Source organism: Hakea prostrata, chromosome 7, assembly GCF_041222555.1.
Source record: "Hakea prostrata isolate BN-2017 chromosome 7, UWA_Hpros_2, whole genome shotgun sequence".
Lineage (NCBI taxonomy): Eukaryota > Viridiplantae > Streptophyta > Magnoliopsida > Proteales > Proteaceae > Hakea > Hakea prostrata.
The window spans coordinates 70,343,818-70,368,175 of record NC_142606.1 but is presented as its reverse complement, the minus strand read 5'-3'; the positions used below and the strand labels follow the sequence as shown (position 1 = coordinate 70,368,175).

Here is a 24,358-nt window from a genome sequence, read left to right as displayed (position 1 = left end):
TTAGGTGGGTCACCTGGGGCTACCAGGGCAATCAACCAGCCTTCTGTGTATAGATAGATTTGGCTCAAATTGACAAAAAAACTTCCCGTTTGGGTTCTAAACTAATTTGAAATTATTTAGAAGATTTTGAAATCATACTAGAACTTGATCTAACAGAGTTTAGAGATCAAACAAAGCAAAAAGAACGAAAACTTAACCAATCTTATATTAGGTCTTCTCCGAAATCCAATCGCAAGATTCACGGATGAGCCAGAGTGAATGGGGATTCACTTTACAGTAAAGAGGATAGAAGAATTAGGTTATTACAAAGAGTAGAAACCTTTATTTAGGTTTTAGCAGTAGGAGGAATCAATCAAAAGAAGATAACTAGAATGAAGAAGATGAATTCTAACCTTTTAGAAAGTGAAACAACATTCGCAAACCTTGATGGATGCTTTCCACACCTTCCTTCACCTTGGGGAGGGTTCTCTTGAGGTGCTTTGACGTTCTCTCACTGCTTTAAAACACTGACACTTTTTAGAACAAAAAAATTATAAAATAGGGCTTCAAAAATCATTTCCCCCAAAATGCCCTTTTCCCCCTTGAAATTGGGTGGGTTGCCTGAGGCTACTAGGGCAAGCAACCCACCCTTGATACTTTTGTTCCAGTATTGAATTTAAGGCCTTGAATGCCCTATCCTTTTCTATGCTATAGAAGAGCTTTACCTAATTTTTCGAGACCTTCTACACGTGTCATCATTGTATTCTTAATCCATCTATCAAGTCCGTCAACATCCGAGTAAGATCTTCTTCCAAATTCTGTCAAAACTCCCAACTTAGCATCATCTCCATCTATTTCCATTGGTTTGGAAACCAATCCAATGGTCTCAATTTGGATGGTCCACAGTAGCCTTCTACCTGCACTCCAAGTTTTCGGACCTACAATATGGATTTTCAGGTTAGGGTTTTGGGAAATTTCACAATATTTGAGTAACTCCCTGCCCAGGGTATTTAGGTAATTTAAAATACATTTTATTATATATGATCTAAATAAAAGGTAACGGTAATTAATTTCATAATCAATTTTAATAGAAAAGTTAACTCTGGTTAACTTATAATTTACATGTGGGTGCTATGTAATTTATGAGACAATAGTATGTCATCAAGAGTTTTGCCCCAAATATAGTGGGTGCTGTGTAATTTGGTCAAAAAAGAAAAGAAAGGGAAATTCCCTGTGTTTTCCTTGTTTTAGTTCTTTGGTATATTCAATTTTACCTCCTCTCACTAAATAGAATCATGTCATCATTAGTGCTCTGTTTTCCTTAAATTACTTATTCTCTTTCCTTAACGTTCTTAATAATTAAACAAGGATATTAGTACTCCCTAACCCTTGTAATGCCACCACAAAATGAAAAAGAAGAAAAATAAAAATAAGAAGTTCCAACAACAATCCTCCCACTTGGACTTCTATTTTTTCTAAAGGCCTGTTTGGTTACTTGAATCTAGAGATTTGAAATTGCTGGATTCATGAATATAAGTATTTACACTTGTTTAGTTACTTGAGATCCCTAGATTTATGAATCTTGGGATTTCACTTTTTTGCCTAAAAATGAGAATCTCTAGATTCATGGGGGTTGGGTGGAATCACCCTAAGTATAAAAGGATGAAACCTGTAGATGCTCACTCATGAATTTGCACATTCTTATTTTACACTCTTGACTGACTTTGAACTTCGAAAGGGAGGCTTCCTCTTCATCTTTGAACTTCAAACTCTAGGCTTTCAAAACTCGTCTTAGTTCCAGAGGGAACTGAAAGGTAGTTTCTTCTCTTATTCATCTTCTTCTTCCTCATCATCTTCTTCTTCTTCATCATCTTCTTCTTCAACTTCTTCATCTTCTTCGATTATGGTTATTGACTCTGTACTGATTCTTTGCTGATTACAGATTCCTCATCAGCTGTTAACCAATAGTGTCACATAATCATTTGCAGCAGTGAAAGAAAGGCAGAATCAAAGTTTCAAATGCACTTTATCCCTTCTTAGTTCAGGTATTTAATTTCTTATCTTATCATTCTCATCTTCTTTATTTTTTCTTTTTCGATTTGCTTATAAATTTATAAATTTCTCTCTTTCTCAGGAATCCTTATGTCAGACCTAAGTTTCTGGGCTACTTTATCTGATAAAAGAAATTCTCTTCCAGATTCGCCATTGGAGCATTAGAGGTGATCTTTTATTTTGCAGAGCAACCAACAAAGATTTTGGTATGTATCGCTACTTATTCTCTTGCATGTGTTCTACCTCTTCTCCACATTTCCTCATTCTCAATGCATGATATAGGATTTCTCTTTTTTGATTTCTTCTGGGTTTCAATTGGGCAATTGTTGGTCGATACTTAGATTTGTTCGTTTTGAATTTGAAGCATTATATGTTGATCTCCTTATAATTTTTGTTCCATGTACTTATCTTGTTTTGAGTCTAATTTAATTGGAAATCTTTTGTGTTACTTCGATTCACTTTTGTTACCCTTGGACTTAATTTGAACGTTTATAGTTTCCATCTTGTTTCATTGTACAATGCTTACTAACTTTTGTATTCCGTAATGTTGAGTGGACTTTGAGATTGTGTATTGTTGCTTGTTAAGCTGTTATTAAAGCATTAAATACACAGGACCTGAATTTGCTGATGGAGTGAATATGGGTTTTAGTGTTTGTATTTAAACACCTAACTGAAGCATTAACAAGCAATTGTTAATGAGATATAGTGTCTCAGTGTTAGGACATGAGATTATGTTAGGGCCTGTTTGGTTACATGAGTTTGGAGATTTCAAATATCTAGAGATTTCAAATCTATGGAGTCATAATTCATAAAATTAATTGTTTGGTTGTGGAATGAAATCTGTGGATTCATCCGAAAAAACTATTTGGCCGACGTGATTTTGTGAATATGCAAATGTTTAGCGCTTTTATCGTAGCAATGAAATCTTTGATTTCACCTCATACCCATAAATCTACAGATTCACATTTTTAGTGTAAAAAGATGAATCTATAGATTTCATGAATCCAGAGATTTTCACAACCAAATGGGTATAAATCACAGATTTATGAATCCAAAGATTTGAAATCTCTGGATTCATGTAGAAGCTCTGCTTGGGCCGGGCTTTTGCAATCCCAAGCCCAGCCCTATATGGTATAATTTGAGCCCATTCTCGCCCTGGCCCTAATTCAGGGCCAATGATTATTGTCCCTGGCCCTAAGCCCTACAGGGCCAAACCAAGCCCATTCTTGCCCTAATTGGCCCTAATTGGGCCGGGTTGGCCCTGATTAGCCCTGATTGGCCCTGTCCCTGGCTCTAATTGGCCCTGTCCCTAGCTTTAATTGCCCATATCTTTGGTCGTAAATATCAAATGTAAGACAGGTAGTAACTAAAATACATATTAAAGTAATTAAATTCTTAAATTCCAAACTCAGTTATGGAAAATAAAATAGTATAGATATCAACAAATAATCCAAAACTTATATTCAATATATATATTTAACTATTTGTACCCATTTAGATTTTAGAGAAATAGATAAATCCAAATTTCTAGGGTTTTTTAATTTTCTATTCGATGAAAATTAAGGTTATTATATGTAAGCTCGAAGGGAAAAAGAAAAATATTTATCTCAATTCTCAATTAATTTCTAACTTCTAAGACAATGGTCAAACTTCATTCCAAATTTCCAATGTCTTTCCCCAAGTTCTCTCTCTCTCTCTCTCTCTCTCTCTCTCTCTCTCTCTCTCTCTCTCTCTCTCTCTCTCTCTCTTATTCTGTTTTTTTCTTTGGTTTTTCTCCAGCAGCAAAGAGTTAAAATTATTCATGAAATAGAATAAGTAGAGAGAAGAATTGTAATTAAATTTAGGCATATTTGAAAGTCAAGTCAATTATAGAGAATGCCACACAAACTCTTTTTGTAAACTTAGAAACATCAGAGATTCAGAATTCAAAAGGAATCTGATAATTGAAAATTTATCTTCAAAGTCAAGAACTTAAGCCGTAAGTAGGTATGTTTTCATTCACAACTGTTCAATAAAAAAATTCATATTCAAAACCTTGTTAACAAGTAAATCGATGATAATTTAGTATTCAACAAAAAAAAATGTATTTTTTTCATAGTTAAAGAAAATGATATTTTAGTTACAAACATAACTATATGTTTTTAATAAAATTTTTTGAAACATCACAGTAGATTTGTTAGATATTCATGATGAGAAGTTGGGGTATAGATTTGTTAGATATTAATTCTTTATGTAATAGTTTTTATTATTTATAATATATTATCTCGCCTTAGTTAAAAAACAAAATCAATATTTTATTGAACTAAAAATGACTTTGTTAGAAAAATAAAATTACCTTAAAAATAATATAAAAAGTGAATTTATAGTCTAATATGATCAAAGTGACTAAATGTCAAAATCAAGACTCATATCAATGTTAGTATGAAGATCAGGGTAAAAATCTAGTACTATAGGACATGATCATCGTCAAATTGTATTAAGATTAGAGCCAAAATTAGGGTCAGGATCAGGGCCAAAATCAAATAAATGCTTATTACATTAGTAATGAGATTATAATTTATTTTTATTAAATTTTCTACAAAACATGATCATGTTTCTAAAATTTGACACGTGTCAAGTATCTATCCATATGTATTACAATTAATTCCTCTCCATGTGGGTGGAGGGTCCAGAGTCTTTAGACTCAAATCAGGGCCAGGATCAGGGTCAGGATCAGGGCCAAGATCAGGGCCAGGATCAGGGCCAAGATTAGGGCCAAAATTAGGGCCAAAATCAGGGCCTGGGTCAGGGCCAAAAATCAGGAACGGGCCGGGATGGACTGGGCGGGCCAGAAAGTAATCCCAGGCCCTCCCTTGGCCCTAGTTTAGGGCCAGAATATTTTGGCCCTAACTCACCCTTAGGGCCAAAATCTTTAGCCCAAGCCCTATTCGGGCTCAGGGCGGGCTTAGGGCGGGTCAGGGCCGCCATGGCCAAACTTGCACCCCTAGATTCATGTAACCAAATAGGCCCTTAATAATTTAACATCATTTAGTTAGTGAAACTTGTGTCCACCATTAGAATACTTTCGCCATTATATTATACTGTAAGCAATGTTTTTGCCTGATAATGGTGAAACTTCTCAGTTGCATCTTTTAATTCCATATAAAATGTCACGGTTGCAAGCACAATGCATCATTCACCCTAGCTTCCATGCTGTCATTGTAACATGGATTTTGGTCATGAAGTTGGAATTATCTGCTTGTGGAGACCAGTTTGCTTTTGTGATTTTTTTTAATCTACATCTGTCTTGCTAACCAGGTTTGTGCAATTTGCCATGGTTGACTGGTTCTAATTCTTAAACATAGGTATGGTTGTGATAGGTTTTCATTTGAGTCATAAAATATCAAGTATTGGTCCTTCAAGTGGGTCAGGGATGTTTGGTTGCATGACTCTGGTTTTTGGTTGTGGAGCCTGCCTTAAAACTTCTATTCTAGTTATATTGGAGTTGGTTGTGGACAAAAAGCATGAAAAACATTTGATTTTAGATGTCTTCTATTGATGAGCCACTCAAAAATTTAGGGCCATTGAAGACCCTTGATCGACAAGTTTCTATCGAAGTAGAGTTTGTAACTTTGTATAGTTATTCTACCCAGAGTTGCTTCTTCAGGATAATAAAAGCTTGGAGTCCCACAATGACTTCTTGAAATTTGGAGGTGGACTCAGGTTATGTGCCCTGGGAAAGAATTGGGTATTACAGAGATATCCACATTCCTTCCCTACTTTGTCACCAGGTATAGGTTTGCTTATTTGATTGACTCCTGATTCATCCTCACTTTCTAAGTTCTTGTTGCAGATGGAAGTTGGTGGAAACACTCAAAAAAATTTCCTAGAGTTTTAGCACCAAATGGACTACATTTGAGGGTTTCAACATACTGATTCTTAAAAGGATATACCAAAAAAGGAGTTTGTATAGCATATTAGAGTAACTTGATGCATCAGAATGTATTAAAATAAATATCAATGTAAAAAATTCAACAATAGTTACCTCATTTTTTCTTTGCTAATGTTTTCTTGATCCCAATCATAGTCATTTTCTTATCAAATAAAAGCACCTGAAGTTCATTGAAGTCCAAATGTAAAGAAAATTCAAGAAACAAGTGATTCAATTGTGATTTCAACAAGAATGTTGGGTCTCAACCGGACATGCTCATTCTGCTAGAGAGCATATTGCTATCATCTACTTAGATTCTAGATTGGATTGACCTTGTTATGTGAAGCTTGGGCTTTTTCACGACTCACTCAAATGCTGATTCAATGGCAACGAAGGACCCATAGAAGAGAATTAATTGACATAAATGATATTTTCTTTATCTTATTTGTTATGTTGAAAGTAATTTTGAGTGAAGGATATGCACAACAGTTTGCCATACAAAATTTTACTTCTTTGCTTCATACTTTAGTTTTCGACAAGAAAATTGATTTTTAGCTACATGCTTCAAAAAATAACTAAAGTAAAGATTTTGATGTCTAAGGAAATAATCATAATCAAAATCTCCCATGGTACAGTTCTCATTCATGTAATATCTAGCAATTAATTTAAAAAGGGCAAATGATCGGTTCCCAAATTTATTGTTTTAAGGTTTAAGTGTCATTCCTCTGTTATGGTCTCTCTTGAGCACTTGTATAATTTGTTTTTCAGGTATGATAATAAAACTCTTTGAATCTTCAATTAGTTTTCCAGAAGCAAGAGAAGAGTACGATTAATTCTAGGGGTGCCCTAAAAGGAATAATGAAACATTGCATATAAACTTGGGAACATCACATTGTGCTGAATCCCAATGTCCATGATAAAAATAACAAAGTGAAATTGATAGTGTAGAACTTATGATGTACAGGCACTACCTAAGCATTATGAAGACGAAATTTATAGTAGTTGATGATGGAATATCTTAGACGGAGACAAATTTAAAAGTGAAAAATTCAATTTACATATTTTTTATTTTCATGTTTTTTTATTTTTATATGTAAAATATACTAAATTAACAAATTAAAGTCAATGTTTTGGAATTCATGGATTTAGATAACCAGATAGTTTTTCAGGATGAATCCATGAGTTTCAAATCCATAGATTCAAGATAACCAAACAGTTTTTCAGGATAAATCCACAGGTTTCTTTCTACAAATTTAAGTAACCAAACAATTTTTAGGATAAATTCACAAATTTCATTTCACCAGATTCAAGAAACAAAACAATTAATTTTTTTGAATCATGAATCCATAGAGTTGAAATCCATGGATTTGAAATCCCATTTCATTTCAAATCCTTGGAATCATGTAATCAAACAGGCTCTAAGATCGCCTAAAACTTGGGGCTAGCGAAATTACAATAGAGAATCCGGAACCTTTACCCACATAGAGAGAAGTTTTTTCAACCCATATGGTTGGACTTTTGACACGTGTCCAATCTCAAAGTAAGCTCTATTTTCTTTTTTAGTGAATTAACTAAAACAATGATTAATTTAGTTAATTTACTAAAATAAGAGAATCTTGCTTTGAGATTGGAGATGTGACAATAATCCAATAATGTGGGATGTTTGAGAAGTTTTTTCTCAGACAACATTATTATTATATTGATTGATTTGTAATAATCAGACATAATAGTAGAGATCCTCTCCATCCAACTTGCCCATCAGAGCATTCTCCCCCACTCACATGAGTGTGAGCCCCAAATTGCCTTGTCTAACATTGGCAGAGCCTGTGAATGATGTGGGTCCCATTGCCTCATGTGGGTGGTGGAGGTTGGTTTGACGAGTAGGCTGGGTGGAGAGGATATGGACACGTCCTGATTTCACACATTGGAAGGGACAAACACCCGAGTCCAGATTCTCTCCACCCAACTGCCCCTCCACCCAACCTTCCATACTGACATTAGGTAATGAGATCTATGCTCATAGGTCTGCCTGTGTTAGGTGTGGCAGTGTGAGTCAACATTAATGTGAGTGTGAGAGAATAGGTGAAGGACCAAGATTGATGGAGAGAATCTCCACTACAAATAACCCGGTCACTAATTTCTTGAATCATCGCGGTTTGGTATCTGGTATTCTTGTTTATCTCTCCACCGACCATTTGTAAATCCTTGGTCAGGAAGAAACTGATCGGAGTCTTTTCTGATAGCTTCTGTGTCTCTAATGGTGATAGATCAGTTTATGAGTTGTCGAATTGAAAAAAAAATTGTTTGAAAAGATTTTTCTCACACATCATTATTATATTGATTGATCTGTAACATATATATATATATATATATATATATATATATATATATATATATATATATATATATTTTTTGGATAAACACTGATCTGTAAGTCAGATGTAGTAATGGTCACATGATCTGTCGGTGGCCTCATGTATCTGAAGGTAATTGTTTTGGGCCCTAGGGTTCCTTTTAACATTGTTCTGAAATGATTTTGCATTTTCTTTGGAATTTTGCTTCAATCAATCACTTGTCGTTAGCAGCAGTGGGGCTGGAAGTACGTAAAAAAAAAAGATAGGCTCTAGATCTCTTCCACAAATTCAAATAGGAACGATTTTAATCTAATCGAAAATAAAGTTTCTTTACCTACCCTACGGAACATATGAAGACTAGTAGGGAGGGTTGACATAGAATAATTCTTTCATCCCTTTCATCTTCGCAGCCTGAAGTAGCAGGTTACTGATGGAGCTGCTTCTCCAACTCCAAGCCATTGGTGTTCTACTAGGTCTGCCTCTCTTCTACTATCTATGGGCCAGAAAAGGTAGCTCTGCTAACAGAAGCAAGGCCATAGAAGCTCCAGAGCCATCTGGAGCATGGCCTATAATAGGCCATCTCCTTCAGCTAACAACTTCTCAGTCCCTTCATCGAACACTTGCAGCCATGGCCGACAAGCACGGACCAGCTTTCATCGTTCGATTTGGTGTTCATCGGACACTCATCATCAGCAGTTGGGAGTTGGCCAAAGAGTGCTTCACCATAAACGACAGGGCTCTTGCAGGCCGTCCAAGAAGTGCCTCAAGCAACCACTTGAGCTTCAACTATGCATTATTCAGTTTTCAACCTTACGGACCTTACTGGCGTGAAGTGCGGAAGTGGGTAGTTCACGAGCTACTCTCGAATCGTCGGCTTGAGTCACTCAAGCATGTCCGATATGCAGAGATTAGCACCTGTATTAAAGACCTGTATGAGCTTTGCATGAGAAACAACGGAAACCAGATTAAGTTAGAAATGAATCAATTGTTTCAAGATCTAAATTTGAATATTATTCTCATGGTGGTCGTTGGTAAACGATATTTCGGTGGTGTCCATTCCAGGGACAACGAAGAGGTCAAGAGGATTCAAAGCACCATAGTTAATTTCTTTAGGCTTATGGGCGTCTCGGTTACATCAGATGTGCTTCCAAGCTTCCTATCATGGTTGGATTGGGATGGCCAACAAAGGGAGATGAAGAAGACTGCTAAGGACATGGATGTGGTCGGTGAGAGTTGGCTACAAGAGCATCTGCAAAAGAGACTATCTGGGAAAGCCCATGGTGATGATCAACAAGACTTCATTGACGTCATGCTTTCAATTCTTGAAGAAGATGTTGAATTACACGCCCATGGTCGTGATTCAGTAGTGAAGGCAACTGCACTAGTACGTATTTAGTGTTCTTCTCTATTTTCTCTATTTTCTCATTTTTGTTAGGTAATTGGATAGAACTAATTCTATAGGGCCTGTTTGGTTATATGAGTCTAGAGATTTCAAATATCTGGAGAATTCAAATCTATAGATTTCAAATCTATGGAGTCACAATTTATAAAATTAACTGTTTGGTTAACTGAATATGTGGAATGAAATCTGTGGATTCATCTGTGATTTTTGTGAACGTGTAAATGTTTAGCGTTTTTATAGTAGAAATGAAATCTCTGGATTTCACCCCATACCTATAAATCTATAGATTCACATTTTTAGTGTAAAAAGATGACTTTCTAGATTTCATGAATCTAGAAATTTTCACAACCAAACGCGTATAAATCTCGCATTCATAAATCCGAAGATTTGAAATCTCTGGATTCATGTAACCAAACAGGCCCTAAGAGAATAGCAAAATACCCAAGTAACTCTCCACAATGGGTTGTTCACATCAAAACTGAGATTATTGTTCTTGTATGGAACCCCAATATCTCTCTACCTCTCTCTCATGAAATTTATTCTAGAGGGAATAATATCTCTTAGCCCAACATCAAAAGTGAGATTATTGTAATGAAGGTCAGTGTTTTGCTTTGGTGCTGCGCATTAAGTGAATGCTCACGACGAAGCCATGTCACTGAAACGCATCTCAATCTTTTGTCATTGGGAACTTTTTCTATTCTTACTTTCAGATTTATTTATTTATTATTATTATTATTTTTTTTTTTTTGGAGGGTTTGATCTTAGCAGGAACTGACACCACTGCAGCAGCCTTGTCATGGGTTCTTTCTTTGCTACTAAACAATCCAAGGGTGCTAAAAGTAGCACAAGAGGAATTAGATAATCAAGTAGGTAAGAAAAGAAATGTGGATGAGAAAGACATTGATAACCTTCCATATCTCCAAGCAATAGTCAAGGAAGCACTCCGGTTACACCCTGTGGCTCCATTATTGGTACCCCATGAAGTCATAGAAGATTGTAACGTTGGTGGTTTTAGGATCTCAAAAGGGACACGAGTCCTAGTGAACGCTTGGAAAATACATAGAGATCCCAACATATGGTCAAATCCTTTGGAGTTCCAGCCTGAGAGATTTCTAACAAACCATGTAGATGTGGATGTGCGAGGTAATCATTTTGAGTTGATTCCTTTTGGGTCTGGTAGGAGATCATGTCCAGGAATCTCCTTTGCCCTTCAGACCATTCATATGTTGCTTGCTCGTCTGCTTCATGGGTTTGAATTGCGAACACCCTTTGATGAACCAGTAGACATGACTGAAGGGAATGGCATAACCACACCAAAGAAAATGCCATTGGAGATCCTCCTTAGTCCTCGACTCTCTTCCCACTGCTATGAGTAGAAAAGCTTTGCTGCAGGTCCGGATGACATGCTTTTCTAGTAAATAAACTTGAAAAGTGATGTAGAAAATTATTGTATGTGTATGGATCCCTTAAAATAAAGAAAGAAATCCAATGAGATGTCAATGATGATTATAAAATACCGAGTTCATATCCAAAGTGGGTTTAATAGTACATAGAGCACTTACTCCAAAGCGAGTTAGAGAAGCCATTGCGGAGCTAGCGTTCCAACAAGGAGGCTACTCACTTTATGCGATGGAAAGAAAGTTATTTGTTCCACATTCTAGAGAATTTTTATGTTACCACCTAGGAGATTTGAAATAATTTTTTGTTTTTCTATCACTTAATTTTTTTTTTGGTAAGTCTATCACTTAACTTCAAGTAATCTTTTTGTGTTCCAACAAATATTTTAAATATCACTTACCTCCCCTCTTAGCTTGACAAATAGCACTTACACCCCCTCTTAGTTGGATAATATCACTTACTTCCCCTCTTACCTAACAAATATATCAAACACCTCCCATCTATTAACTTTCTTAGTTAAATTTAACTTTTACGGTTAAAATATTTTTCTAAAACACCATACTACCCTTGGCTAAAAATATTTATTTATTTTAAACCCTAAATTGTTGTAATCACTCTAACAGTAAATTGTTTGATAATTATATATATATATGTTGGGCTTTTAATAACTAAAGATAATTTAGGTTTTAGTTTTGGTTTTTAATAACTATTTTAATTGGGGGTAATTTAATATTTTAACTGTTATAGTGATTACAACAATTTAGGGGTATATATATATTTTTTTGAAAATATATCCCCACAGAAACATGGACCCTCTACAGCTTATGGGGGTGCTGCCCCCACACTCCCCGGGCGGTCTCCTCGGACCTTGTGTTGGTCGGCAACACAATGTGAAGCATGAGCCATACTCAACACGAGGCACCTACATGTTAAAGAAATCAGTTATAATACTTTGGATCTTCTATACCTCCATCGGTTTCATAATGAACAAGACTAAAATATCGTTCTCTAGCAATCATCTTGAGAATAATATTCATGGTTAGATCTCGAAAAAGCCAATTCATTTTGAACTTAATTTGGTTTCCACTGTTTCTAGCACAAAGCTCATATAGGTCGATCTTTAATACACATGTTGATCTCTGCATATCAAACGTGCTTGAGTGAGACAAGCCGGCGGTTCTAGAGTAACTCTATAGCAACCAATTTGCGTAGTTGACGCCAGTAACCTCCATATGGTGCAAAACCGAGCATTGCATAATGATAGCTGAAGTGCTTGCCTTAAGCACTTCTTGGATGGCTTTCAAGAGCTTTATCGTTGATGGTGAAGCACTCCTCGGCCAACTCCCAATTGCTGATTACAAGTGTTCGACGAACACCAAATCGGACGGTGAAGGCTGGTCCATGCTTGTCGGCCATGGATTCAAGTGTTGGAAAGAGAGGCTGAGGGGCTTTCAACTGAAGTAGGTGGCTTGGTATAGGCCATGCATCAGGTGGTTTTGGAGCCTCTGTGGCCCTACTCTTGTTAAGAAAGCTACCTTTTGCTATCCATTGTTAAAGGCCATGAGTTAAGATTAGAGAGATACGTTTTTGGTGATGGAGAGAGAAAGAGACTCAGTTTTATATGGTTCGGTTGATCTCTACAACCTATGTCTACGGGAATGTGATTTGCTTCCTTAAGATTGATTGTAGTATAGATTACATATTTATAGTTACAAGAGTCCTACTCAACATTAATCTTGGACTCTAACTCTAGAGTTTAAATTACTCAAGTTATCTATTTGTGTTTGATATGAATTGTGTCTCTTGTGTGTTTGAGTGCAACTTTGAGTCTGATCCAATTGTGGATAAGATGTAATTTGCTGGCATCTCTTGAGTATCTGAGTTTGAGTCTGGTTCTTGAAGTCCTGTACACATAGAGGTAGTTCATGAGTTTGAGTGGAGTTCTTGAAACCTTGCACTCATGGAGTAGTGGTGGCTAGGACAACCTTAGGTTTGACTAGGGTTGCCTGTGATTTTTCTATTCTGCCCTCAGATTGCAAAAGACCATTATTATCCTTAACATCCATAGATGATAGAAGGATTGAGCTACAGTTAATAGACCAACGATGGTTTGGAGTTAGAATGATAGCATATCCATAACTGAACTAGACAGAGATTGAAAGCAGAATTAGTGAAGAGAAGGAAGTTGGATTTAGTATCTAAGTTGTTCTTAATCCTCTTCTAATCTTGCCCTGTTATATATACGAGGTGAAAACGCTGGAGCAACCTACTGATTGACACCATTCCAATCACCTTATGGTTGTGTGGACGAAATTTTCCAAGACAAACCCGGCTATGTCCTCCACTCATACCCAGCAGCTCCACTCTTGATATAACCCATAAGAAGTGAGAATACCATGAGGTCTACGACAACATTTCACTGCTATCCTGCTAGCTGGTTGACAGCTAAAGAAATAATGAAATAAAGAGTTGGATTTGAATCGAATACGACAGCAACTTCTAGACTTTTCAGATTTGTCGTATGCTGAATCCGTATCTTTGGTCACCTTTTGTTGTATTCACGGACTAATTCATTGAACACGTTTTTTCTTCTTCTTCTAAACGACAGTGACCTAGATGAAAGGATTAGATGGCGATATATCATTTTGTTCTTTTATCATTATATGTTCCAACATATTGTAACCCATTCCCCTCTCAAGAATTGAAAATTTACAAACGAATCTCTTCAATTCAAGTAAAGCTGAATTTATTTATTTATTTATTTATTTCTTCTTTTTTGATAATCATCTTAAACCATTTGTTGTTAAAAACAGAGAGATAAATTAAGCCATTCTGAGAAACATAAAAAGATCACAATAATATAACCATAAAAGAGTCCTTTTGTTCAAAATGAAAAACCTGAAACTCCTTGATGGTAGGCTGCTCTAGAACATTATTGAATACTCATGACAATGATGTTTTTTTTTCCTTCCATTTTGTTCAAAAGCAAAATTATATTAGGTTCTCCAATTTGAGGTCGGAAGTATCAAAATTATTCTAAGACAAAGGGTAGAGATTCCCACCACACGTGAGAGAAACAAAATTGCCTAGCACCTTTAGCAATATAATACTTTGGCGACCTATTTACATAACAAAAGTGAGTTATCTCAAAATATGATCGTAACCTAATAATTTACTGAAGGATGCTGCTGCTGATCCAATCAAGAGATAGAGTGAGCCCAGTGAGAGCAAAGATTGCAACCAGACAATCTGAGAGGATAGTCACCCTAGGGATATTATAAGATAAAGCTAAACAAAGAGAGTCTCTAATTGCATCAAACCCTAAAGCTGATGCCACCGAACTAGCAACCACATAATCGCCTCTTGGATCCCACACGATACAACTCTTTTCTCCCTCTTTAGTTGCTCGATCCCATGCATGTTGCATCACAAAAGATTCTGAAGCCATGATCATTAGAACCCAAAAAGGTTGATTCTTGTGGATGATTAGGTGGGTGAGCTTGCACAATAAGAGCATCAAATAAGTCGACATCACACAATATCTTATTCGAAGACAACACATAAGTAAAAGGATATGGGTAGGTGCCTATAAATATAAATTGGTTCCTAGCAAGCCAAATCACCAATAGAAGTGAACTCCATATGGAGTGAATTCGTTCCATTTGACCAGAACTTTGAAATTTAGTGACTATAAAGTCCCACCAATCCTGAACTGTTTCCCGTTGAAACTCCATGGTGTTGATTCTCAACATGGAAGCCCTCCAGCATGCAGTCAGATGTGGGCAGTGAAACAGGGTGTGTGCAAGTGTTCCTTCTCTATGGTAGCAAATGAAGCAGATCAGAGTTAAAGCACTATTCCTAACAAAGAGATTTTTGTTAGTGGCCAAACCATAATAAGCAGCCCTCCAGATGAAGCTCTTGGTTTTGGGAAGAGTGTTAATCTTCCATAAACTCCTCTAAAAGTGGCCAACAATAGAAGTTGTTGGATAACCCTTGAGAAGAGGAGGATTTGAGTAGCATATAATTGGTAGATTTGACAGAAAACTAGTAGAAACTTTTCAAGCCCAAAAGTAAGGGTGTCAATTTGCAGCTTGAACCATTAAAACCGAACCATATCACCCGTTTAGCCCAAACGGTCCAGACCGAAGGGGCTTTGATATTGTGGTAGTTGTATGGTAAGGTAGGGCTTTAATGGTATGGTAAGGGGACCTTAATGAGCTGTGTTTGGGCTGAAGGTCAGAGAGCCGCACCAACTCAAACCCAAACTGCAACCCGTTATAAATCGTTTTATGACCCGTTTTATAGTTTTAAATTAAATATTGTTTGAATCATCATATTACCACTAGGTAGTTGGTATAGACTATTTGAAAAATTGTACATGAATTCAAAAATCAAATAGTCTTCTACTACTTGTAAATGATAATTAGAAGGACTAAGATAGATGACATGATCATATAATTGGAATACCATATTATCACCAAATTCTCATCACTTATTGTATGAAGTTCAAAGTAACCTTCATCCAATACTAGTCCCAAAGATTACTTAGATGCACTTAAATGTGGATATTTAGTTTCATTATTAGTGGAGAGAAACTTGATCCATCTTACTTATGTATATCCATAGAGATGGGAAGGAAGTCGAGGGCTTAGGAGGACTTCCAACGGGTGTTCCCTGGGCAAAGTTAAACTAATGCCCTCAGTCATATCCACAGGTAAATTAGAAGGTGTTTGCATATTGAAACCATGAAGCAAGCGAGCAGTCGTCAAGTTTATAGTCTGTAAGGCGAAAGTGATACCGGGGCATGATCTTCTGCCTGACCCAAAAGGAATCAACTCAAAGCTTTTTCCACGTACATCTATATCAGCATGAGTTGTTAGAAACCTCTCTGGCTGGAATTCCGAAGGGTTGACCCATACATGTGGGTCTCGGTGTATCTTCCAGGCATTCACCAACACACGAGTTCCTTTTGGGACTTTAAAGCCACTTACAAAGCAATCATCTATGGCTGCATGAGGGACTAAGAGTGGTCCTGCTGGATACAGACGAAATGTCTCTTTGATTATTGCTTGGAGATACACAAGCTTTTCAATGTCTTTCTCTTCCACATTCCTATTCTTTCCAACTTGATAATCCAATTCTTCTTGAGCTTTTGTTAGGACTCTCTTGTTGTTTAAGAGCAATGAAACAAGCCATGAAAGGGAAACTGAAGTGGTATCCGTTGCAGCTAAGAACAAACTCTGCAAAACAGATTCCAATTAAATATTAGGAGGTTGAACAAAATGAATCTTATTGAATTACCACATGCACTTTCTTTCTATTAATACTCAATCATGTTGAATTTCTTACCAAAAAAAAAAATCATGTTGAATTTTCATTTACCCTTTGGAATATATTATTAATAAAGATTATTATTTTTAAATGCATTTATTGAATTGAAACCAGGTTTGCCCTTTTATTTGTTCTATTAATGTTACAATAATGTACTGTCTTATTATATTCTTCATCATTAGGTGCATAATTATGATTCAAGTCATGAATGCAAATCAATTCTGATTCAATATTAAAAATGTTTTAATTAAACTGTGTTCTTGACACAATTTTTTCATCGGATGCATAGATGTTTCTTGAGTCCCTCATTTCCTTGGTGATAGCTAACTATGCCAATCACACTAGCTTATAGATTTTCATAAAATCAAATTATAATTATAAGTTTGATCTATGATGTCTGTTTCTTCTATCCCTTACAAAACTATTGTTCTTCTTTTCGGTCTACGTCTATATTTAATTTATTTTTAAGTTTTACGCCAAATATTACCGTCGGCTAGCATGGTCCCAAAAAAATATTCGAAACGAAATGCTCGTGTCGAGTATGGAATTCACTAAACCCGGGGCTCGACCTAGATCTAGGTATGGGTTTATATCGTGATTCGAACAGCCCTTCAGGATAAGCCACCAAAGATAAGGCAGATTTTGCTTGGGAGCAGCACTGCTCCCAGCAGTCAAAGGCCTAGATGTATTTTGGAGTTCAAAACAAATCTGGAACGTTGAGTAGAGTGTTCATTCAATGGCCTAGATTTTATCTGGATCTCAAATTGAATATGTACTGTGCGCTGCTGGGAGCAGTGTTGCTCCCAAGCACTTCGTTGGGCTCCAGCTCTTTGGAGTCTGATTAGGTCGCAATAGCAAGAAAGAAGAAAAATAGGATAGTGACCAAAAACAACTAAAACAAATTACTTCGAAACTTCTTGGAGAAAAGAGAGAGAAACACTAAATACCAGTGCAGTGGCCTTCACTACCGAGTCACGACTATGGCCGTGTAACTGAGCATCTTCTTCAAGAACAGAAAGCATGGCATCAATGAAGTCTTGCTGATCATCACCCTTAGCTTTCCCAGATAGCCTCTTTTGCAGATGCTCTTGTAGCCAACTCTCAGCAAGCAAATCCATGTCCTCAGCAGTCTTCTTCATTGCCCTTTGTTTCCCATCCCAATCTAACCATGATAGGAAGCTTGGGAGCACATCTGAAGCACACGAGATGCCTATGCATTTAAAGAAATCAGCTATGGTACTTTGGATCTTCAATACCTCTTCGTCGTTCGCATCATGAACAACACTGAAATATCGCTTTCCAGCAATCATTTTGAGAACAATATTCATGCTTAGATCTCGAAAAAGCCGACTCATTTCAAACTTAATCTGGCTCCCATTGTTTCTCGCACAATGCTCATACAGGTCTTTGATACAAGTGCTGATCTCTGCATATGGAACATGCTTGAGTGACTCAAGCCGGCGGTTTGAGAGCAGCTCGCGAACAACCAACTTGCGTACTTCACGCCAGTAAGGTCCATAAGGTGCCAAACCAAACATAGCATAATTATAGCTCAAGTGGTCGCTTGAAGCACTTCTTGGACGGCTTGCAAGAGCTTTATCATTAATGGTGAAGCACTCCTTTGCCAACTCCCAGTTGTTGATGACTAGTGTTCGATGAACACCAAATCGGAGGGTAAAGGCTGGTCCATGTTTGTCAGCCATGGCTGAAAGTGTTCGAAAGAGTGGCTGAGGGGCTGTAAACTGAAGGAGATGGCCTAGTATAGGCCATGCACCAGGTGGTTCTGGAGCCTCTGTGGCCTTACTCTTGTTAAGAAAGCTACCTTTTGCGATCCATAGACAGTAGAAGAGAGCTAAAGCTAATAGACCAACCATAGCTTGGATAGCTTGGAGTTGGAACAACATATCCATAACTTTCTTTTGCTACAGAAGCCTCATCCTCTCGTCTCTTGTGACAATATGTGAAGAATCTCAAGAACAGAGATAAATATAATAGGTGAACTAGAGCTCAACTCCTAGACAGACATTGAAATCAAAATTAGCGAATAGAAAAAGAAGTTGGATTATCTTTCTTTTTCTTTTTCTTAATCCTCTTCTAATATATTGTCTTGTTATGAGAGGTAAAGGACACTGGTGCAACCCTATGGATTGACACTCTCCCAAACTCCTTATAGTTTTGTGGACGAAATTTTCCAAGAGAAACCAAGTTGTGTCCACTGCCGTCGCCCTCTGGCTCCACTCTTGATAGATAACACTCATGAATTGGACTTGAAGTGAATCCAACGTCTGTAATTTTCAGATTTGTCGTGTGCTGAATGTTTCTATCGTTCACCATGGCATATGCTAGATATTTTCGGTCACATTTTTTGTTGCACCCACGCATTAATTCACAGACTAATTGATATGCAAGGATAAGATGGCAACAGATCCTCTTGTTCTTTTACCAATATTTTTCCAATAACTCCTCTTCTCCCCTCTAAGGCTTAAAAATTTAGGTAAGAATCTCTTCAATTCCATTAGAGCTGAATGTTTTTTTATTAGTTAACACGAAAGAGATAAATAAGCCATTTGTTAAATACATAAGAAAAAACTCCCCCTTTTTTTTTTTAATGGAAAAAAGAAAGGAACTACATTAGAGAAGCTACGTCATAGTTACAGTTAGGTTCTCAAAACCTTTGATTGGAACCAATCTGGAAGGTAGTTAGTAAACCCTACATGACTACAAAAAGTTAATAACATTGATGAAACAGACGTTAAAATAGGGACCATCTTCAGTGGTCACGGTCTCCATGGATAAGGTAACCGAGTGTACACCATTCATCAATATCGGAAAAAACAACATTGATCTCCATCTTCATTAAGAGCTGCTGCAAGTTAAAGGCCTTGATAAAGCGTGATAAGCAAAAGGAAAAGCTATTGATGGTGTCATGAAACTCCTCGTTGCAAAAGCTACACAACAACCATCATGTAACATTGATTTTTTAGCTATATATATTCACTTATACCCACTGGCTCCACTCTTAGATATAACCCATGGAAAGTGAGAATACCATGATCGAGTTCCATGAAAACATTTCACAGCTACCCTACTAGCTAGCTGGTTGACATCTACAGAAATAATGAAATAAAAGAAGGGTATTTTGGTCTCAAGAATTGGATTTGAATCGAATCCAATAGCAACATCAAGATTTTTCAGATTTGTCATATGCTGAATATTTTTGGTCACCTTTTGTTGCATCCACACATTAATTCACTGACATGTCTGTCTTTTTTTCTTTTGGTAAGAATTCATTGACATGTTGATGAAAGGATGATCCTTTTGTTGTTGTTGGTTTCTAGTTTATTTTATTTTATTTATCTATTGTAGTTCTAGAATCCTCCACCTTCGGTTGAACTATGAATTGATACAGTCTCCAATGGTTGGTTTAATGATCTATACCAAGAAAACAAGTGAGGGAATCAGTGGTTGGTTAGCCGCCTTTCAAGGTCAAGTTAAGCAAAGAGAAACACTAGTCCTCCCAGTGAGGAGTAATTAGCCGAGTAGAGTAGATGCTAGGTAGGTTTAGGGAATAAATGAGCATTACCAGATCCCTTGGTGGTTGGGGGTATTTAGATCCTTACTAGACGATTATGGACTGTTGGATGGATGAGGGCTAATCTTCCTCTTTTAGTGAGGTTGCCACGTCAAATATGCTCTTGTACTTGGCACAGGACTGGCAGGGGATGTGACATGTCTTTCCTTGAAGGCCTGACAAGTCGATGGGAAATAGCCTCCAGGTGGATATCCTAATGCATATGGTGCATTTAATAAACGTATGGAAAATTAAATGCGTCTCTCTTGAACAATAAATGTTGCATTATTTAATGCATCAGCAATGGGTAGGGGTATAAACAGACCGGATTCAGATCGGATAGCGGTAATACATATTTGCATCTTATTATATTCGAACGGATTCGGATAATATCCTATCGATTTTCGGACGGATTCAGTCGGATTCGGATGATAATCGGATAGTTATTTTCTTAAGTAGATTCTTCTAAATGGGTATGAACACAGGTTTAATACAAGTTTTTGACTACCTGTTTACATCTTTACCATTCTATTTGTAAAAGCTAGGTTTGAAATATAAGAATTTAGCAATTTTGGTAGCTATTTTAGTAGCAAATCTAGAAAAATAGTCACATATCACAGGCAATAATTTATAATAATAATAATAATAATAAACCTAAATAAGTAACTTAATTGGATAATTTTATTGGACAGAGAATAATCGGTAGTAAAGGAGTATACCGTATCCACATCCTATTAGTAATCGGATGAATTTGGAAACTTCTAAATGGATGCGGATGCGAATTCGGAAGTGGATTTCGGTTATCCATTTACACCCCTAAATGGGAGGTCACATAAGACAAAAGCTTAGTCTATCCTTGGTTTTGTTTGAGGATCGAGGTATCTTTAGGAAAGAACGTCTTCAGCATAGGACAGTTCAATAATCTTGCCCCCTACTTGGAGAGTGGTCTAATTCCCAACCTTCGTTTGGTAGGACTTTACCCAACAACCGCGGAGAACCCAATAGACGTGCTTGAGTGCCGTGAGGGAAGAGTGACTGAGACCGCTCAAAGAAGACTGGTGTATGACTTAATGCATATCTGCCATAGAGACTTCATGATAGAGTTAGAAGCATAATATCATAATCATTCATATATCATATCATTGTTATTAATTAGATTATCGATATTCATGTTATACGTGTGGTGTGGAATCTTGTGAATGAATGTATGATATGATGTTGGGTTGACCTCACTGAATTCTATGGACTCATTCCTTTTTATATGTCTTTTTCTATTAGATTATACTGCAGGTTATGAGGACTTCTTCCAAATGAAGGATTCGCGGCCGACATATCTTCTTGAAAGAGTGACCAAAGAAGAAGTGAACGCGCATGGAGCTTCATGTCTGTGTTAAGACTGTCCTTATGGGGTTGGATTCCATTAGAGAATTAGTTAGTTTATTTTTCCGCTGTGAATAAAACTATCCTTTTTTCTTAAAACTCTAATGTTATAACTTTTGATTTGAAGTAATGGATGATTGTAATCATTACTTCAGATTTGATAACTTTACATGAGAAACTTGATTTATTCTTGTTCATTTGATTTTATTATATCACGTTGTATGGAATTGTCACTGAACCTAGGTCTTGCGGTATATCAGCCCCACTTGTATTCGGGTATGACCGGATCTGGCTGGGTGGGGTGTGACAGTAGAAATTTAGGTCCATTGTTTTTTCCATGTCTTCTTCATCCCAAATACCTTCAAATGATGAGGCAAGCCTTTGCCATTGCCCTCAAATTTTCCACGTCTTCTTACATTTGATGAGAGGGCTAATGGTTTGGGTGCCGATGAGTTTCTCTTATACTTCAACTCCATGTTAGGTGGTCTAAGAGTCCCCTTCCACCCTTTCATTATGCAAGTCTTGTACTAGTTTAAGTTGAACCTTGATATGGTTGTGTTGAATGGCTGGAGGATCCTTACCGGCTTATTTGGGTATTGCAAAAACTTGGAAGTCGAACCCACATTGATTCTCTTCCAATGGATCACATGCTAAAGGACCTCCCACAAAAAGGGCGGTACTATTTTAATAAGAGGGGGATGGCTATCACCAATTTCACTGTCTTTGTAGAGTCTTCCCTCTAGTAATAAAGGTTGAAGGGACCGATATATAGCCTGCTGGCCTCCTCAAGAATGTGCAGTTAGCGATTGGCCATTTATTTTCAAAGATACTCAACACACCCTCAACAAGAAACAATCCTTGACAAAGTCCGAGCAGCTCACCTACGAAAAATTCTTTCAGCTCAAGACGAAATCTGTCTATGATTAAGAGATAGAATATGTTGCACCTCTGATGGTTTGGGGGATCTTGGAGGTTGAGCCCCCGAGCACTTTCCTTGTCTATATCATGTATATTGTATGCCAATGAATTACTAATATCTTGGTTGATCTCTTCTATAGCTCCAAAAATGTACAACAAGAGACTCTTCTCTTAAAATAAGAGTGGTTGACTCATAGTATATGAGTCATGTACAAAAACCAAAGGGAAGCTGGACGACCCCTTTGTTGATAGGTTCAAACTCTCCTCAATTGGTCGCAAAGACCATCCTGGATCCCTAACTCAAAATCTTGGAAGAGTTGAACATTGAGGCTGGAAGGGCATCATGAAAACTGGCTCTAAGGAAGAAAAAGCTTTGCCAAGCCAGCTCTAAAGAAATAGACTTTGGAGGTACACACTTTGGAGCAAAGGAATTTTAAGGAGTAAATTCCTAAAAACCAGCCCCTGAGGAGAAAATTCCACATCCTAAAGTCCTACTAAGAAGGTGGATGATAAGAAATCAAAAGGAAAAAAGGTTGGGGGAGAAATCTAGTGCTCAATTGGGGATCTCTATTCAAGGCTTCCAGGCTAGGGAAAAACATCCCTTGCCCCTGTGGAAGGGGAAGGGTAAGATAATGGAAGCAAAGCCCCCAATGACTGAGGAGGAACAAGAGAATATCAATATTGTTAACCTTCTTGAGGGTGGGACCACATTTGAGTCAGATGCAATGGTCGATGGGAGGAAGCCCATATGAAGAAAAGGAAGGTAAACCATTGGAAGGGGAATCCAATGGGGCAAAGCAAGATGAGAAAACTGGGTATGTTGCAAAGGCCCTTGAGGCAGCTTCTACACCTCAGAAAGAAAAGATTGGCAAGTGGTCCCCAAAATGGGCATTATTTGAAGGATGCGCATTTTGGGACGACAACTTCAAAGCAACGGACTGAATAGAACATGCTATTCGACCAGTAGACCAGGCTAATCTGAATGCGTTTCCTGAGGGCAAATTGGATTTTTTCTTGGCACAGTAAGCTCCTTTCCCAAGACTTGTTATCACTTTCTTTCTTCTTTCTTCAATGCTATGTTAGTAACATCTGAGTTTTGTCATCTAGGAGTTCTGTGCATTCTGTTGGTGCTATGTTTGAAAGTTGTAGGTGCTATAAGGTTTTTCAAGTGGAGATTGGGAGCTTCACAAAAAAAAAATCTGACCTAGTAAGCTCCTTTCCCAAGACTTGTTATCACTTTCTTTCTTCTTTCTTCAATGCTATGTTAGTAACATCTGAGTTTTGTCATCTAGGAGTTCTGTGCATTCTGTTGGTGCTATGTTTGAAAGTTGTAGGTGCTATAAGGTTTTTCAAGTGGAGATTGGGAGCTTCACAAAAAAAAAATCTGACCTAGAGGGTAAATATAACACCCTTTTCATGGATTCTGATGACTTAAGGAAGAAGAATGCAAAACTGAGCAAATTAATGCACTTATCTTGAACAATAAATGCCGCATTTAATGCATCTGACATGCGCTCAAGAGGTCACATAACATAAAAGCTTAGTTTGTCCTCGGTTCTATTCAAGTAGGCATCTTGGGGAAAGAATGTCTTTCGCATGAGTCAATTCAAGAATAGAACAACAATTGTTGTTCCAATATATTATAACCCTTCGCCTCTCAAGATTTGAAAATTTGCAAAAGAATCTCTTCAATTCCAATAGAGCTGAATTTGTTCTTTTCTTTCTTTTGATAATCATCTTAAACCATTTGTCAGAAAAAAAAAAAAAAAAAAAAAAAAAAAAAAAGATGAAGAAAAAAGTAACAATGTTATAATAAAAGAGTCCTTTTGCTCGATATAAAAAGCCTAAAACTCCTTGATGGTTGGCTGCTTTAGAACATCATCTCACAAACATGAATATGTTTATCAATGGAAATAATAATTCCTTAAAATGTAAGTACATGCAATTTTGAAATAAGGGGAGTGTTCTTTGTGTGGGACGCATGGCTTTAGTATTCTCTTCATTTCCAATACCTCTAACCAAACCTAAAGTTAATATGATGCTTAAACAACAAAGAATCAAGG

The 24,358-nt window shown here is 37.0% G+C and overlaps 2 protein-coding genes across 2 annotated transcripts; one reads left to right on the top strand and one right to left on the bottom strand.

The window, feature by feature from the left end:
* The first annotated feature begins 8,679 nt into the window (after nucleotides 1-8,679).
* LOC149011917 (strychnine-10-hydroxylase-like) lies at nucleotides 8,680-11,369 on the top strand. The gene is made up of 2 exons (XM_089163690.1): nucleotides 8,680-9,679; nucleotides 10,450-11,369. The coding sequence occupies exons 1-2, from the start codon at nucleotides 8,726-8,728 to the stop codon at nucleotides 11,071-11,073; spliced, it is 1,578 nt and encodes a 525-aa protein (XP_089019816.1). The 5' UTR covers nucleotides 8,680-8,725; the 3' UTR covers nucleotides 11,074-11,369.
* A 4,321-nt stretch (nucleotides 11,370-15,690) lies between these two features.
* Nucleotides 15,691-18,539, bottom strand: LOC149011916 (vinorine hydroxylase-like). Its single transcript, XM_089163689.1, has 2 exons — nucleotides 17,374-18,539; nucleotides 15,691-16,335 (listed from the first exon to the last, which is right to left on the bottom strand). Exons 1-2 carry the CDS (start codon nucleotides 18,334-18,336, stop codon nucleotides 15,706-15,708), a joined length of 1,593 nt encoding a protein of 530 aa, XP_089019815.1. The 5' UTR covers nucleotides 18,337-18,539; the 3' UTR covers nucleotides 15,691-15,705.
* Nucleotides 18,540-24,358: the final 5,819 nt, after the last annotated feature.